The 18,229-nt window shown below is 41.8% G+C and overlaps 1 protein-coding gene across 4 annotated transcripts in view; it reads right to left on the reverse strand.

The window, feature by feature from the left end:
* LOC141476570 (ubiquitin-associated protein 1-like) overlaps positions 1-17,767 on the reverse strand; it is a 30,686-nt gene extending 12,919 nt beyond the window's left edge. Inside the window, exons 1-4 of one of the 4 annotated variants that reach the window (XM_074165277.1) lie at positions 17,615-17,767; positions 15,275-15,401; positions 6,552-6,592; positions 1,600-1,724 (exon numbers count right to left, since the gene is read on the reverse strand). In XM_074165277.1, the coding sequence (XP_074021378.1) occupies positions 1,600-1,724; positions 6,552-6,585 (159 nt within the window). In that variant the 5' untranslated portion in view covers positions 6,586-6,592; positions 15,275-15,401; positions 17,615-17,767. The remainder of the gene's footprint in view (positions 1-1,599; positions 1,725-6,551; positions 6,593-15,274; positions 15,402-17,614) is intronic. The other 3 variants (XM_074165279.1, XM_074165278.1, XM_074165276.1) reach the window with 3 other exon arrangements.
* Between the last annotated feature and the right edge of the window lie 462 nt (positions 17,768-18,229).

Consider the following 18,229-nt stretch of genomic DNA (forward strand, 5'->3'; position numbering starts at 1 on the left):
TCCTTTAGCTCTCCCACACCAGCTTAACTGGGTAGAAATATGTGTATTAGGACAATCATGTAACCATTTAATGGTTATAATGAATAAGCCATGATGTAGGGTAATTGAGATATCCAGCTCTCTGGTGGATGAGTTGTACGGCAGTGGGGAAAAAAAAAAAAGGCAAAACCATCTACAGCAACATCACAGCTGAAGTGAAAACAATCATTAGTTTGGACCAACCAAGGAAAATCAAGGATCCAAATGAGAAAACATAGTTCAATTAGATTTCTTGTATCACAACCTGCATTTGGAGATTAGATTTTCAACAGTTATGCTAAAGCAATTGATTTTATGCTACCAAGCGTTTATGGTAAGAGACACGCTCTTCCTGGAAGCCATCCATACCAAGCTGTAACCTGTTTGTCCTACAGCTGGAGAAGAATTCCCACTCAGAACTACACAGAAAATAAGAACTGGAACTGTATTTCTTCATCCCACTATTGTGAGAACCCATAAAATATGGTCATAGAAACACTTGTTAACCTCAAACAAGATTCTGCAAGTATGCCATAGCATGTGTGTATCAGTTCTTTCCATTTTTCCTCTTAAAAATGCTACTCAAATTTAGTCAGGGTAACATTTAGACCTATAACTATTACAAAACACATTGTACTTTTTTGAAGTAGATAGCCTAATAGCATTTATTTCAGTGTTTTTTTAAAAATGCTAAGTAGAAACTTTTTGCACACCCTATCATATTTTTTATCTTTCTATACATTCTAACAGATCTTCTGCAACTACTGCCTGGCATACTGTTCTGGTTTGACCGACACAGGATTCATTTCGCTTCCAGTAATTTTACTTTTCAGTAAGGTCTCTTCTAATGCTTGGGAAAACTACATTTTTAGAAGACTCTAGTGTCTGAATTCATGAAAATATTTACTTTATAGCCAGCTATGGTATGTGGGTTTCAAGGTCTCAGTGTTTTCAAGCCTTGCCAGGTACAGGGATGAGGAGTGAAACCTGGGCACTTGACCCAAGCTGGCCAACATGATTATTTCATACCACGAATGTCACATTCAATATAAATTAGAAAGTTTGCCGAGGAGTTCTCTCTCTCCCTTGATGGCTGCAATCCTGAGAACTCCTTGCCCTGGTGCCGGACCCCTGAGAACTTCCTTTCCTCCCCAAGCTGCTGCACTAGCAGTGTCCGACATTTGCTGTCCACTGCTGGGAGTGCACAGCTTCCTGCTGATATAATTGCATGAGTATAACCCTTGTACATTTTATATTAGGATGGGGATCAAGATTGGTTCTTTACTGTTATTAATGTTAATTATTTTGTATTGTTCTATTAAATCTCTTTATATTTCAGCCCTCGAGTTTCCTTGGGTTCCCCCCCCCCATTTCCTTTCCCAGGTAGGGAGGAGTCATCAGGTGATAGAATGATTGTCTAAACAACAATAAATTGTTGTGGCTTCTTCAAACCATAACACATAGGAAATTACACTACAGGACTGACAAGACTAACATTTGAACACGTGCAAACTGTGACTACTTGCAATATATAGCACCACATGTTGGGGGCTAGGGGGAAAGGCAAAACACATTACTTACCCAAACTTCTCTGACAAGCTGAGAAGAATCAGGCAGACAGAAACCAATGGGTAATCCAACCTTCGCTGGGGTTTTGAATTTGTCTCCTATCTTAAATGGGACATCATCAAGATAACTGAAAGGGCCTAAGATCAAAAGCAGAAAGTGTATCAAAAAACCTTACGAGTTTAATGCATTCAATTAAGACTCACATTTCTGTATTTAGGAGTTATTTTATCTCTGCTGCCCCAACTACACCAGGTGACTCAAAGGAAGTTACTTGATCAGAAACACATTGAATCTGTTTGAACTTCATTGCCTCGATTCTGGTTTTGGTGGGGTTTTTTTGTTGTTTGGTTTTTTTGATGTTCTAGCTCATAACTATTTAAAAAACCCCAAACATACAACACAACAATCGAACATATTTTGAAGTCAATATACCCAACATTTCAGCTTCCCTTGTGACAAGATTATGTCTACACAACTGGAAGCTGAATCTCTCCCGAACACTGTATTCTGTCTCTATAAAAAGACCCATCATTTTTGTCATATTCAAAATGGGCTTTAAAATAGCCCAGCTTTAGAGCAGATAAGACAAACTAAAATCCAGGTTTTGGCATACAAGTAGGAAGTAACATCCGGACAGAAGTGTTCACAAGGACAAAGCGGCCCAAAGTCTAGACACTCCAACCAAAACACAGTGAAATAGCTCAAGACTATCTAGCATAGCAATTCTGATTTTTGAAACAAGGCAATCTAACTTAATCAGCTGTCTGATTGTGATCGCTCCAATGAGAGGCCTCAGACTTATTTCACAGTCCTCCATCTGTCCTTTATATCCATCACGAACATGTGGTATTTAAAAAGTGTTTTAGGACAAAAGTCTTTCTTCAGGCATCCTGCAAACTCATGAGGCAGAATCACTTAAAACTCAACCACCTTCAAGAAGCCAGACTATAGGTTTGTTTTCCTTGAGCTGCTGTGAAGTAGTATTAGAAAACACACAGTATAAATTGCGCTCAGTTTCTTAATTAACTGAAAGAGACTTCTTGGATCACTGGTCTAAGCTTTTGGAATTACAGGAAAGGTTTCTGGCTGTGTATAACAACCTGAAGTGCTCCTCTAGCGCTCATTTGTAACTTTGCTTTGAGCGTTGAGGATCCAAAAAGACATTAGTGGCAACATTAAGATGGTGTTCAGTGATTAACCTCTTGCTCAGTGAGCTGTGACTTGCCATTTTTATCTGACCCATTTTCATACTCAGATGACAGTTTAAGTACTGTTTGTGTTCCTTCACTGTTGACTCATCTACAAGGCAGTCACAGACTCCAAAAGGATGAGCAGCTTTTGAAAACAGAAACATCCTGTTAATTTGGGGTTAAATGTTTATGTGCTGTCATCACTTGAGCTCTCATACTATGCACCACACTGGCTGGTCCCAGAGTCCTGTTAGGACACAGGTGGTATTTCCTCCAGCTTTGAAACCATCAGGCTGAATAATCTACATTTCATCCTAGTGGTGCAGGTGGGAAAGTGCTCCAGGAAGAATATAATAGCATTTTCACTGATCCTTACTGAGAAGCACACATTGAAGCATTACATAGCACAGTATCCAGATGGCACCTCACTGGCCACCAACACCACTATTTGCAACACGACATCCAAACAGGATTTGAGCTGGCAATGTGAGAACCTAGATATGCCGAAGTGTTTGCTTACGCAGAAATAGTAACTGTGGCAGCCTTTGCACTGAGAGTGGTGAATCACGGCCAGGTCAGAGACAACCAGATAGCCTGACTGCTCAGAGGCTGGCATGACTGCTGCTACTATGCCCCGCTTAGTCCCACTGAAACAAATCCTGCTCTAAGCAGGATGATCCAAGCAGAGCAGGATTACCTCTCTGCACTGGTCTCACAGCCCAAATTGCTCAGTGTGCAAATACTTGTCTTGGACCTATTGAAACAATAAGTGTTGCATAGCCTTTTTGTTTGCCACACTGTGGCATTTCCATAGCAACACTTTGTTTTGGTACAGTAAAAAAAACCTAAACACACTTAGAATAGATGGGCTGCACTGAGAGCTGCCAGTTTAACCTCAGCACCTAGACTAAGTAACAAAAGCTTTCTAGTTTCTTTCCAGTATACTGATGATTTTTTTTTTTTTTCTCCCAATAATGACCACTGCTATTACCTCATCTTGAATATAACTCTGCTACAAAATCCACAAGCACATAGAATCCTAGAATTGTCTAGGTTGGAAGGGACCTTTAAGATCATCTAGTCCAACCATCAACCTAACTCTGATAAAAAAACATCACTACACCATGTCACTAACCACTATGCCTACCCATCTTTTAAATACCTCCAGGGATGGTCCCTCAACCACTTCCCTGGGCAGCCCATTCCAATGCTTAATAACCCTTTCAGTGTAAAAATTTTTCCTAATATCCAATCTGAACCTCCCCTGGCACAACTTGAGGCCATTTCCTCTTGTCCTATCGCCTGTGACTTGGGAGAAGAGACCGATCCCCGCCTCTCTACACCCTCCTTTCAGGGAGTTGTAGAGAGCAATAAGGTCTCCCCTCAGCCTCCTTTTCTCTAGGCTGAACAACCCCAGCTCCCTCAGCCTCTCCTCATAAGACTTATTCTCCAGACCCCTCACCAGCTTCGTTGCCCTTATCTGGACCCACTCCAGCACCTCAGTGTCTTTTTTGTGGTACAGGGCCCAAAACTGGACACAGTACTCGAGGTGGGGCCTCACCAGTGCCGAGTACAGGGGGATGATCACCTCTCGAGTCCTACTCGCCACGCTGTTCCTGATACAGGCCGGGATGCTGTTGGCCTTCTTGGCCACCTGGGCACACTGCACATTTTAAAGAATCTTTCTGAGGCAAAATGCCAATACACATAGTATTCACTTTGTTCCAGCCCAGTCAGAACAGTACTAGTCTAGCGAAGTTAAAATCTGATCAAGAAAGCCAAGAATCCTTTTATTTTTGTAAATGGATGACCCTTATGCCTGAACACACTGATAGGTAAGGGTGCAAATTGTTTTAAAAGGCAGATTCTAAAGCAATAAGCGAAACCTACATATAGAAAGTATTACGCAAGTCACTGTTTCAATAATCACATGTTCAAGTGAAGCAATTAAAGGGTTTTTTTAAGTGTTATTTAATATGGCTGTTAGCCATTTCATCCTTTTCACAGTTAAAAGCATATTACAGAAGTTCCGAGAATAGCCTTGGCAAAACTGTACCTGTCAGTCTAATCTCTGACACCATGTACTCTATGATATTCCTGGCCCAAGGATCTACTACAAGAGTAAGATTTCTCTCTGCTTCAGCATAAAGCAGATGTCTCTGGCCAGCTCATAGAAGTGTCCTACAGTTTAGTAGCAAAATGGAAACATTTCAGATAAAACCAGTCACCAATTATGAATGGGGAACAGTTTTGAAACCAAGTGGAACTTAGTTTTTGTGGTCACACAAACCACACTTACGTAATTTTCAGAAACTGGAGTTAAAAGCTGTCAAGCTGTATAGTGACAGTGACAATACAACAGCAATATTAATGTACTGCACCTGGTATAACCAAACAACTTTTGTGCAACAGATGAGAACTGTATTTCTAGATGCCACTAATTACTACAACTTAAGCTTGAACTTCCAATTATTCAAATGACAGGAGAGCATTTGAAGTTACATGCTTCGGCATAGTTACAGGTGTATACTAAGAATACCCTTCAAGACAGGAAAAGGGTTCCTTGCTCTCCATCCATACCTTATGTTCCCATCTTCATCTCCATCTGAACGTAGTCCTGAGCAACTTGCTCTAGGTGGCTCTGCTTGAGCAGGATGTTTGGACATGATGATCTCCAGAGGTCCCTTCCAACCTCAACCATTCTGTGATTCAACAACAGTCCTCTAACTTCCAATAAGCAGCTCAACAATAAGTACAAGAGATGCATTAACTATGGTAATCAATTTCATCAGCCTGCCAGAGACACTGAGCCAAAGGTAGCTGTTGGGCAAGATGCTTTACAGTAAGCCAAAATTCACTTGGTGGGATTAATTCTTAACAACCCTGGAGAAAACTGAAAAAATTGCCCTGCTGATGTCTTAAGACATAATAAGCCAAGGAAGTTGCTCCACTACTCCTCAGAAACAGTACTGTGACAGTGACACTGGTATCATTAGTAACAGAGAATATACAAAAGAGTAGACAAGTTAACCAGCCAGCTTACAGCACCATTTGTTTTGATTTTGTTATTTTGAAGCCAGGAGCATGTTCTATCACACCATACTGTTTTGAGAAATATTTAAGACAGCTTGAATTCTAGCTCCAAGTAGTGTCTTTGCTAGTCTGGTTTAGGAAGCAGAAGAGAGAAATAAAAACAGACTCAAAAGACAAGCAGTTCAGAGTGTTCATAGATACAAGAGAACAACTGCTGAAGAGCTGGCAGCTATCTAATAAAGAAATTAATTGTCTTGCAGCAAGATCACTGGGCCACAGCAAAGAAGGCCATTTAAAAATTAAGTTTTGATAGACCATTTTTATTAATCCTTAACCACGTATTTAAGTGAGGCATTTCTTATTCTGTACTTCAACTTGACACTGGCAAGACTGAATAAAAAGCTCAAGGAAAAATGAAATTCCCCATGACCCCCTTATCTGAAAGATTATCCATGAAGATCAAGGCTGAGTTTCTAAAAGCAGAAGTTCCTATAGCATGAAAAATCACGGTAGAAATTTCACATGAACCTTCTGGTACTGCCTTGAATGATTACTGATTCAAATAAGCTGCATTACATACAAACTGAACTTTAATGTTCCACAGAAATATTAATCCTCCCAAATTACACCCCATTTTCTAAGATAAGCAAATATACAGGCAAATAATTTTTATGATACCAATCACCTGCATGACACTACATATCTCAAATGTAGAAGAGATAAATGCCAAATTTCACTTACCATGAGAGTCAGATCCCAAATTCTTAGAAGCCATTTAGAACCTGAAAAACATTTTAAGACAGCTTTAACAACTTTATACATGTAGAACAGCATAAGCCTATGCAATTCTACAGCATCTTATCTCTATATTATGGGACACATTGCAGACACTTGCTGTTTATCCTGTCCCCAAGATAGATAAGCAAACTTATTTTATAGCTCTGGGAATTGACCAAGCAGAAAAAGTAACTTAGCCCAGGGTCTGACAATCTAAATGACAAAATGAAGAAGAAAAAACAGAGCCAAGAACCAGCCAGGTTGATCAGAAAGGCAGAGAATTCCAGGTCATGGTGCTCAGAGGCCACTCCATCCCAGCCCCATGGAGCACACCCTGCCCCCCTGGCATCAAGAATAGGCCTTCCTACTGGAGATACCACACTGATCAGCTTAATCCCTGTTGCTCTAAAAAAAAAAAAAAAAAAAAAAAAAGATACTATCATATTGGGTTCACAGTCAGTTAGCCAGTGTGGCACTTGTCTAGACACACTGGGTAATGCACAGATAACAATACAGGTATACAATAAATGGTACCATTAGGAAGATATTTTTGGATACACACAAGAAAACAACGCTAACAGTAGTCCTCATCCGCTGCCCAAAGAATTTTACTAACAACTTTTTAAAATTTGGATGCAAATCCTACATGGCCAAGATGTTAAACACAGAAGTGCCTAGGCAACTTTTAAACACAGAGCAGGCCTGTCCTGAGAAAAGAGCTGTTTTTAAGATATAATTAGATGTCTAATTAGTTGCCAGCTATAACCCTGCTCCAAGATGCTTATAGTGTGTTCAACAGCATAACTGGTTCTTTTGCTAGATTAGAAGTACATCACAATATCTTTCTCAAGACACCAGAATTCAGTTATTTGAAGAATTATGCTGTGAAGTCCTCCTTTGACATTATACACGACAAAGAATCAGAGTTGCCCTTTGTTTCTGAAGTCCTTCAGCTCATAGACTGAAGTGCCCAACAGCCAGTCTTCAAAAACATGAAGTTATCTAGTACACCCCCACCAGCAGCAGACAATGCTCAAAGCACAGCTTGGAGCAGATCTAACATGCACACCCATTGTTCCCCAATCAAGATCTTACTCTTAACCTCACTGTTTCCACTGCAGATTCCAACTGCAAATGTCACCTTAAAAGGAAGGGTGTCATAAAGTGAGGGTTGCACAGACAGCTTTGCTATTCCTCCTGGCAGCTGCTGACATGTCTGGAGTCAGGAAGAGTCAGTTTCAAGTATTTTAAGAAAGTACCTTTTGCTGTGCAAAGGTCCTTTTCAACATCATGTTGAAATCAATAGGCAAACCAACTCTACTGGCTAACAGGAATTCAACACATGGCTAAAGCCAAAGCTGTACAAAGATTATCCAGGTGCAACCAGGCTTCACGAAACACAGCAAGCAGACACTAGGCTATGGGGAAGTGAGTCATGCCGGGCAACTCCAGACAGCTTGTACATAAAAGCTGTGTGTCATTCTGTTCAACGTTAGTCAGGTTCTTTTCAGCACATCTCACCATCTCTCTCAACATTGCCATTACGTCCAAAACCACTCTACTAAGCCAGAGAACTGGTTTTGTAACTAGCTGGCAACTGCTTCTCAGAAGCTAACAAAACATTGCAGCTTCAAAGACAGAAGAAAAAAAAAAAAAAAGAAAAAAAAAAAAGAGAGGTGAAACAGCGCCAAGCCTGCCATCTCAGGAAGGCTGTCAAGGGCAAAGCCACAAGACCACCCAGTACAGTTGCATGTCAACTACTAGGGCCAAATGGGCTTTATTATTCCCAGTGCCACAGAGGAGACCAGACTGCAGACTACAGCACATGAAATAGGCTGCACCTTTCAGACCCAGATCACACTGTCAGACAAGCTACTATGTTGCTAGTTCCTCTGTATGAGAGGCAATTAAGATGTCAACTTGATTTGTTATTATTGAAAAAGCCAGGCCACATGTGAAATTATACAGCCATAGAATCGTAGAATAGTTTGGGTTGGAAGGGACCTTAAAGATCATCTAGTTCTAACCCCCCTGCCATAGGCAGGGACACCTCCCACCAGACCAGGTTGCTCAAAGCCCCATCCAGCCTGGCCTTGAACACTTCCAGGGATGGGGCAGCCACAACTTCTCTGGCTAACCTGTTCCGGTGGCTCACCACCCTCGCAGGAAAGAATTTCTTCCTAAGATCTAATCTCCCCTCTTCCAATTTAAAACCATTACCCCTCATCCTATCCCTACATTCCCTCATAAAGAGTCCCCTCCCCATCTCTCCTGTAGGCCCCCTTCAGGTACTGGAAAGGCTGCTATAAAGTCTCCCCGGAGCCTTCTCTTCTCCAGGCTGAACAACCCCAACTCTCTCAGCTTGTCCTCATAGGAGAGGTGCTCCAGCCCTCTGATCATCTTCGTGGCCCTCCCCTGGACCTGTTCCAACAGGCCCATGTCCTCCCTGTGTTGAAGACTCCAAAGCTGGACACAGTACTCCAGGTGGGGTCTCACGAGCGCAGAGGGGAAGAATCACCTCCCTCAAACTGCTGGCCATGCTTCTTTTGGTGCAGCTCAGGTTGCGGTTGGCTTTCTGGGCTGCAAGCGCACATTGCCAGCTCATGTTGAGCTTCTTGTCCACCAACACCCCTCAAGTCATTCTCCTCAGGGCTGCTCTTCATCCATTCTCCACCCAGCCTGTATTTGTGTTTGGGATTGCCATGACCCAGGTGCAGGACCTTACACTTGGCCTGGTTGAACTCCATGAGGTTTGCATGGGCCCACCTCTCAAGCCTGCCCAGGTCCCTCTGGATGGCATCCCTTCCCTCCAGCATGTTGACCACACCACCCAGCTTGGTGTCATCAGCAAACATTACATACTTCACCAGTCCTCTGTATGTCACAGGATACTAAGGCACCACCTGCAAGCATGTACTATGGCTGCCCATCATCCACTACTATTACAGCAGAACTGAACTAGGGACAAGGTCTCTACACACTTCAATTTCTCCGAGTTCATCTTTCTTCAGTCTGAGGTAGTAACTAGAAAAGCGAGTGCTCCTTTTCTAAAAGACTTTAAAAACTTCTAAAGAAAGGAAGTAACTTCCTCACTTTGGCAACTCAACTGACAAGGAAGGTTGTTTTTTTTTCAATGCAGCACCGGTTATCTACAGGCAATAGAATTTATGCTCTCTACCTCATTTACGAGAAGCAGCTTACTCCAGACTGTATCTACATAAAGGACATCAAAAGACAAATCAGAGAGATCATTTTTAGAATGATAATTTATATCCTCTCTCCAGTAGGCCATTGCAAGGACATACTAAGTTTAGCATCTCACACACTGATCTTGGTGTCACAGTAACTTAGCGTTCAGTTACCTATCAATTTGCTCCAGGGACATTAGTAGCAACGCGTACAAATCCTGCAGAACCAAAGATGCACACATCTAGCATCCAGGGAGTTTTGCAGTAGTATATCAATCTGGAGCTGCATAAAGTCTTGGATGTGTCCTCAGTGTCAAAATATCCCACATAAGCAAAAAGTATCTTGCTTTTGTTGGCAATCTTGTAGTAAAATCCTAGTGCAGACCAGACAACCTGCATTAACTTCAAGGTGCAGTGAGAAAAAATGATTCCTCTGCCATATGCAACACCTTATTTTAACTACAGAACTAGCTAAGGCACATCAGTAGCAAGCTAATCATGAAATGCACCATTTCCAGAGACAGTCACATTTTAGATTCAGGTAGCATTTGACTTCATAGCACACTAGCTCTTCCTGATGCACTGTGAGCACGCACTTATTAAGATACCGTTACTGCAGAAGGCACTGCCAGCAAATAGACTTGTTAAGCACTGCACACAGTAATGCTAGAACAGGCTGCCAGCCACATTTCGTCACCTCCTTTCCAGAGAGGGTTTAATTAAAATAGTGTCTTCTGACTAATCAGATTTGATAGGTTATTCAGGGACCACCGTTACAAGAATCTTGCTGTTGCTCTGTCTGGCTGACTGGGGAAAAAAAAAAAAAATAAAAAAATTTGCAGCCAATTAGGAGGTTACCAATGTTGCTACTATGCTTCTGGGCCTGAACTGTATTTGCTTAGTCAAAACTGTTACACTGTGCAGTAAAGATTTACCTTTGTTACTGCTCTTTTAGAAATTTAAAGGACTTGCTCCCAAAGCCTTACTCCAAATCAGCTAATGGACAACTGCAGCCCTATCACTGTTGCCTTTGATCCTATTTGCATGGAATATCCCTTTGGTCAGTTGGGGTCAGCTGTCCCAGCTGTGTCCCCTCCCAACTTCTTGTGCACTCACAGCCTACTCACTGGCAGGGCAGCATGAAGAGCAGAAAAGGCCTTGACTGCTTAACAACAACCAACACCACCAGTGTGCCATCGACACTGTTTCCCGTGCCAAATCGAAAACACAGCACCATACTAACGGCTAGTAAGAAAGTTAACTCTATCCCAACTGAAACCATGACATTCTCCACCCCTTATTCCCTATCCTTTATCATAGAATCATATGAATCAGCAAGATTATTTTATTTTTTTTAAAGTAAAGTGGAAAGACTATGGGTTGACCATACCTCAACTGAGATATCAGATTTTCTCCTGTAACCTGAGAATCAGACCCAGCCTGCCTCTTTTATAACCCATAAGTCAATCCAGCTTAGTTTAGCAAATAAATCCTATGTTGCCTAGCAACAGGAGTATCACATTTACATTCCTGTGGTAACATCAAATTAAAGGAGAACTATGCCTTAAAGAAGGCTTGTAGTAAAATGGATACAGAACTTCACTCTTTCCCTTCAAGTTGGGAGAGAAGACCTTTACATTACTCAGTAGAATCAATTTATCCAGAGTATAGCTAGATCCCTGCACTCAGTACTGGCGCGTTTCAAGAGTTCATCTCCTTGAGAGAAGGCAGAGAGGCAGAGCTTCATCAGTCCAATATCATAACACATCCAGAACATACCAAGAGACAGGCAGACCTTCAGAACTGTATACTACTTGCATATGCAATATAGAAGCTCAGGTATGAAAAGGATGACATTATCATGTCACACAAACAGATGTGGCACAGCCATTCTGTCAACCAAACACGTAATTCTAGAGACCATCCCCAGCTCCAAAAGCAGCTTAGACCACCTAACCATTCATGCCACATCCAACTTCTTTGCCTTTGTCTACCTTCATTTATCTTGCATCTCATAATATGCTTGTGGATTCTTTAAGCTGTATTTTTTAAGGCTTTTCCAGCTCAAGATCTTCATGTAGAAGATATTACAAAACATAACAGCATTACATTTACATGCACACTTGAATTTGCTAGTTTTCCCTTTGCATACAAATTAAGAAAAATACAATAGTGTTAGTTAAAAACAACAAGCTTTTTACCGTCTTTACTTGTATTTTCTTTGCAAATAAGTTACATTACTAAGCTCAGGCACTCAGTGGTCTAAGAATACATTATGAACTTTTAACCAGCTATCAAAAGATTTCCAGGTAAGTCAACAGAAATCATATATGTATTAAGCTCCCTTCTACAAACAAGAAGGAAGCCTGTAACTGCAGTTTTGAAAATTGCCCTCTGCTAAGACACTAATCAGAATCTACCAATTGTTCTCAGTTCACTGGCTTAGAAGAATTCCATTTTGCATTTGCCCAAGCATGAGACTCCTTATCAGCTGTGGGAGTCCTGAAATGCATCTCCCACCCAACTCAAAGTCTGACAGTTCTTCAGTTTAAAATGGTAACACAAGTATTTGATTAAAACTTGATAGAAAATTTTCTTCCCCAAACATTTTCTTTAAATTATTCCTCATGATAGTATCTAGAGGATGACACTTCAAATAGTTATATGCTTAGTTGTAAAAGTAATTGCAGGTACAGAGCCCTGCCAGCCAGTGACCACTGATAGAATTACAGCTTGATTAACAAATCTAGGTTTATAAGAGGTTCACAAATCCGAGAGGCATGCAATATAGAAGTCTGCCCCCCAAAATCTTTATGATTCATTACCCCCTCAAGTTATTTTATACTACCATAATTTTTCCATTCATTTTTGCTTGCAAATCTTCAACTCACACGCAATTTAGGGGATAAATTAACTTATTCGCTCTCTCTCTTCCCAATAAAGAACTTAAAGGTACTTTCTGAAAAGCATAATATAATATAAACCCTTCTTTTTATACCGTTACAAACACAGCAAGCAAAAATCAAAGTCATCTTTCAGCTTTTTTCTACCAAGAAGTCAAACAGACTGGCAACAAACTGCTTGTGGTGACCTAATACTTAATTAAAAGATTAAGAACACATTATTTTCTCAGAGGGTACACAGCATAAAGCTTTTATATCCTTTTTTGCGCCACAATTTTATTCCAGATGATTAACGGTGATTTTATTCACATAAACTCCTTTCTCTACTACACGTGCCTCCTATATTTCTACTTCAAATTATTATCCATTACTGTGCAAGGACACCACATGATGGTATTAGTCATTAGGGCAGAACCCAATGCGGCTTTGCTGTACTAGAAAAGGAAATGCATATGCTTTTAACAATTACTTTGCAGAGTGTTTATAAACCAGGAATCTAGTTTTATTTTAGAGTTCAGAATTGATGAAGCAAATCAAGTTGAACACATAAGCACATCTCTTGGTCTAGATTAAGCACAGTGCTAACACTGGACATAACACAATTGGTAATACGCATACTCTTAGAAATCCAACCTCCCAAACTCAAGGAATAAATCTCACTAATCATTTCAGTCATGGCTTCATCTGCTGCTAACCTAGAGATGTCAAATGGTGCAAGCAAACATATACATTAGGAAAGGACTTAAATCTTTCACATGATCTAGTAGATAGTTATCATGAATGCTGATCTCCAGCAACATAGACCAGGCTAACTAGGAGCTCACAACTCTCTACTCTATTACTAGTTTCCATGATACCAACTACCAATAGCTAAGTAGCTTAAGTATATTCGTATTCAGACCATCTTCCAGCTGACTGTAAGAACTGACTAATACTTGGATAGGACTCATGTTCTTCCGATTTCCCCACTCAAAACTTTATTCTGGTATAAGAGTTTGACACAAAAAGCAGCCGAGAAAATACAAGCTCAGAATTTTCATTTGAACTCAGTTAGTTAGAAACTGTAATACTACTAACACAACATGGGATTTTGAACTAATCTGCTTCCCCCTCTAGAAAAGATTTAAACTTAAGTCAGAGCAATTATATTGTTTCCCCTTTGATATACTCCTGTGTTTCAAGTACATTGCAAGCTTAAAGGATTTTGAAAAGACCTTGTAGCCTTTCAAAGAGGAAAAAAAAACAACACAAACTCACAAAACACCACAACCAAGTCTGGACATACAAGCTGTTCTTTCAAAATTTCCCAGCCACAGGAAAAACAGTATTTATTAACATTTAAGAAAATGCCATCCCCCATGCAAGCAAGGATTTGGAATAAATCTGATCATTTAAGAGAGGGGAAAACCTCAATGCTCAGTTTCTCTTAGGAGACCTCAATACAAGACTACACTAACTACAAAAGGTCATTAGGGACACAGAACATGAGCTTATTCAAACCAAGTCAGAGAATCAAAGAATTAGGCAATGCACTTGCATACCACAGAGAATTACCCATCTAGGTAGTTAACGCAGAACTATGAGCTCAGGCTTGTATCGATCAACTGCAATCCCAATGATCGATTGTAGAACGGTACATGCTAAGATCAATAAGCATTGCCTTCCTAATTATCAGAGCAAGCAGACACAATACAGGGAAGAGAAACCAACCTTTGATCCACCCTAGAAGGCCTACTTTTTCAAGCAAGAAAGCTATTTGTAAACAACCCTTCTTTGCCTTTTCTTCAAACAATAGTTTTCAAAAACATCTTCCAGATATTTTCAGTTACAGCTCCACTAGACCTTCTTTACACCAACACTGATCTGAATTGCACTGATCAATTTTAAATAGGTAGTAATGCTTTTAGGTAGAGAACCTTGTTAAATGACAGTTGAAGCTCTGGAATTTATGACTGAAAAGACTGAGAGTGATTATGTTAGAAATAAAATGCCAGAAAAGGCTGGACAGAAGTTCTGTCTAATAAGTAAAAATAAATTTCTCACAGATCAAATTATCAAAATATTCAACCCAGCACCAACTGTCAAATACAGGAACAGGCTGATGACAAAAAAACTTATGATATAGAGACTGAACATTGACAACAATATTGAACATCCTGAATTATCAATCCCTAAAGTTTCTGGAAGCAACACAGAACCATAAGCTTATACAATTAAAAAGGAGGAGGATGAGTAAGGTGATGCCTTCTGTGGCATTATAGCACTTTTGCCACCAGCACCAGCCAAAACAGCTGTCTGCCAGTGAGATAGAATTAGATGAGGTGGTCTGCTGGATTGGTCCAGAAACCTGACTCCTATTCTGTTAGAGATTTTTGTCTCTAGGACAAGTACTGGGTGCTGCAAAACACCAGGTAAACAACAGGGATGGAGCTCTTCCACATGTTTTTGGTGATTTTTCATCACCAAGATTTTTCTATCCATCAACATAAACTATACAGTAAGTCTCCCAGCTGATCAGTATACTCTTAAAATATTCTGAAAATTGAAGTTCATTTCATTAAAGAGAAACTAATATTTATTCATTCACATCTCATACCTGAGATTTCCTTGGTTTTCCCTTTGAAGTTTCAGCTTGCGCTTGACTTATGTAGAGTCCTAGTAGAAGCAACTTCCCCTACTCCTTTGTTCCACAGTGCACTCACAAAGAAAAAAGCAGCACCAAACTTGCAGGCCAGATCCAGCCAGTGAGACAAAAAAGGTACAATCACTTTCAGGTTTGTTTCTAAGACTAAAACCACTAGCTTGCAAAAGCTAAGTTTAAAACCGACGTGTTTTCTCTCCCCCTATCCATAGAATTAAGCTTTTGCCTAAAAGGTTTAGGTCACCCAATTGCAATGGCGATCTAAAGCATGGCTGCCACTTTTGAATCACAGCTCTGCGTGTACAGAAAACTGAAGTCATTAAGTAGCAGTACTACCACGGTACTGCAACCTAACAACATCCTGCACATGGCTTTGAATAAATTGGTCCAACTCTGCTATGCTGCTACCACACATACTATCTCAGCCCCATTCCCTTCCCCATAGCTAGTACAGTGCTACACATATCTCTGTTCTGTATGGAGAGAAGGTAGACAAAACAGTTTTTTCCCCTCTTCCCTAAAAAATGCTGTTGCAAAGCAGAGATACCAGGTATGCAGGGTCAGCCCTAGGAAGCCAGCACTTGCAGGAATGCCTGCACAGGGCCAGAAAGTCCCAGGGAAGGAAGGTGAAAAAGAAGTCTGGCTAATTACAGTACTGCCTCTTCCTCTTTTTCCTCAACACCCTAGATCACAGTTGGAGTAAGATTTCCCCCCCAAGCTCCCACAAAAGCCTCTTAACCCCATAACAGGCTGTGAGATGGAGTATGCCTTCTATCAGTAGCACAGCCACTGAAATTATATCACCAGTCACAACTCAGTTGTTTCTTAATTTGGCAATACTCACTTGTCATTTAGGAATATCCACCCTAAAGTACTTAAATTTAACATGAATACATTTTTACCGAGTCCAGGATGGCAGCTATATTAGTGGCACAGCCAAGCGCCAGAGACCACCTGCTTATCTCTAGTCTAATGAGACAGCATCAAGGTCATAAGATTTCTGTAAGAATTTTTTTTTTTTGGCTTGTTTGAAATTTTTAAGTGATGCGGGGAATAAAAACACTTGATAAGGTGATTACTCATTTCTATCTATTGTAATTTCTTTTACTAATTAAAAAAACAAAGAAATCCTAACTTTCCCTTTAAAATGATAAGTTTTGAGCTATCAAAACTCATGAAGCTCTTCAGTATAATTCAAGAACCATCTTCCTAAAAGCATTAAATGTTTTACTTCTACTAAGCACTGAGCTAAACAGAACACAAGGCATTATCAGGAAGTTAGATACTACAAAACTGAAGTATTCTTACACCAGCACATACATCCATGGTATGTCTGCATCTCAAATGCAGAGAAAGATATGATCCTCTTCCCCATTCAAAAGCAGAACAGCTAACTGGAAATGATCCAGAAATAGGTAATAAGCATAAACAGAGATGTGGAAGGCTATAACCCATGAAGTAAAGAAGATTTTGGCTCTTCAGCCTACAAGACAATACAATCAAAGAGTGAATACAGTAGAAATCTAAATTCACAAGTGGCATAGGGAAGATGAGTACTATGGCTTTCACAACATAAGAGCCAGAAGTTAACAAGTTACCTGAAAGCAGACTTGACAAAAACCACACACCCCCCAAACAAAAGCAGATGCTTCAGTTCTTCACAGAAGATTTAGTTACCGTGGGGAGGAACTTACTTCCAAATATGATGGATACTAACTGCTTACTCATATTTCAATGGCAATCAGCTCTTAGAAGGCAAATTCATCAAGGGTTACTACACAGAAAGGTATTCCCTTAACTCAGGCAGTCCCAAAAACTGCCAGAAAGCAGAACATAGGGAAAGGAGTGTCACCCTACTTGCCTGACCTCCCTCTGTTCCCCAAGCCTAGCCCAGGACAGAGTACTAGAACTCCATCCCTCTGAGCTGACCATGCAGGTTCTCACCCTCATTAAACGGTACCTTCAAAAGCAGTACCGAGACACTGTGAAGACAGAGCAAGGCTACACACTAATGCAGCACCCACGGACTCGCTCCCCTCCACGGCCAGGGGAGCTGAGCCCCAACCTGCGAGCCCACCCCAGGACAGTGGCCCCACAGCCGCCCCGCCAGCACTTCACATCTGCTGAATCACAACAGGAGCGAGAGAGTCCCTCGCGCAAGACAAAGAGAAGCGGCAGTGAAGTTTGGCCCAGCGGCAGGGCGGAAGGCCTGAGCAGTGGCCGGCTGCACTTCCCTGCCCAGGCCCCACTACAAGGGAGACCAGCACCCCCACCCCCTACCGGCCCCCTCGTTACCTGCGCGGCGCCTAGCGACTCCAGCTGTCTCTGTGGTCACTGCCTGCCTGCCTGCCCGCCCGCCCCTACGAAACCCGCACCGCATAACCACCTCCAGCCCCGCAACCGAGCGACGCCATCTTGTCTACCTGCCCTCCACCTCACCTCCCCAGCGACACGTTAGCGTCACGCCGCAAGATCAACTCCCCTCACCAACCCAATCAGGAGATGCTTACGGCGACGTCACCTCAGCGAGAAGAAGGGCGGAGCGAAGGGAGCCCCGCCTCTTTCCGCGAGGGGCGGGGCGGAGGTGACGGGTGGCGGTGCCCGAACCTGTCCCCCACTCCGGCGCTGCCCGGGGACTCCTCCAGCACCTCCTCCTGCCCCTCTCCCACCTGGGCACAGCGACAGGCTCCCCCGGGGGCTGGATGAAGGTGTCGAGCCGGGCCTAGAGGGGGCAGTTCGCCCCATACACCTCAGCCCCTTCCTTCAGCAGCCATGGCCACCTTGATGCCTGCCCTTGTCCCCTCACAAGGAGCTGCACGCCCACCCAGCAGGGCTGAGGGGGCACTCCTGCCGGGATACACCGGAGCAAGGCGCTTACCCCCAAGAGCATCTTTGGCAGTGGGTTTTCAG

The sequence above is a fragment of the Numenius arquata genome, chromosome W (genome assembly GCF_964106895.1).
Source record: "Numenius arquata chromosome W, bNumArq3.hap1.1, whole genome shotgun sequence".
Classification (NCBI taxonomy): domain Eukaryota; kingdom Metazoa; phylum Chordata; class Aves; order Charadriiformes; family Scolopacidae; genus Numenius; species Numenius arquata.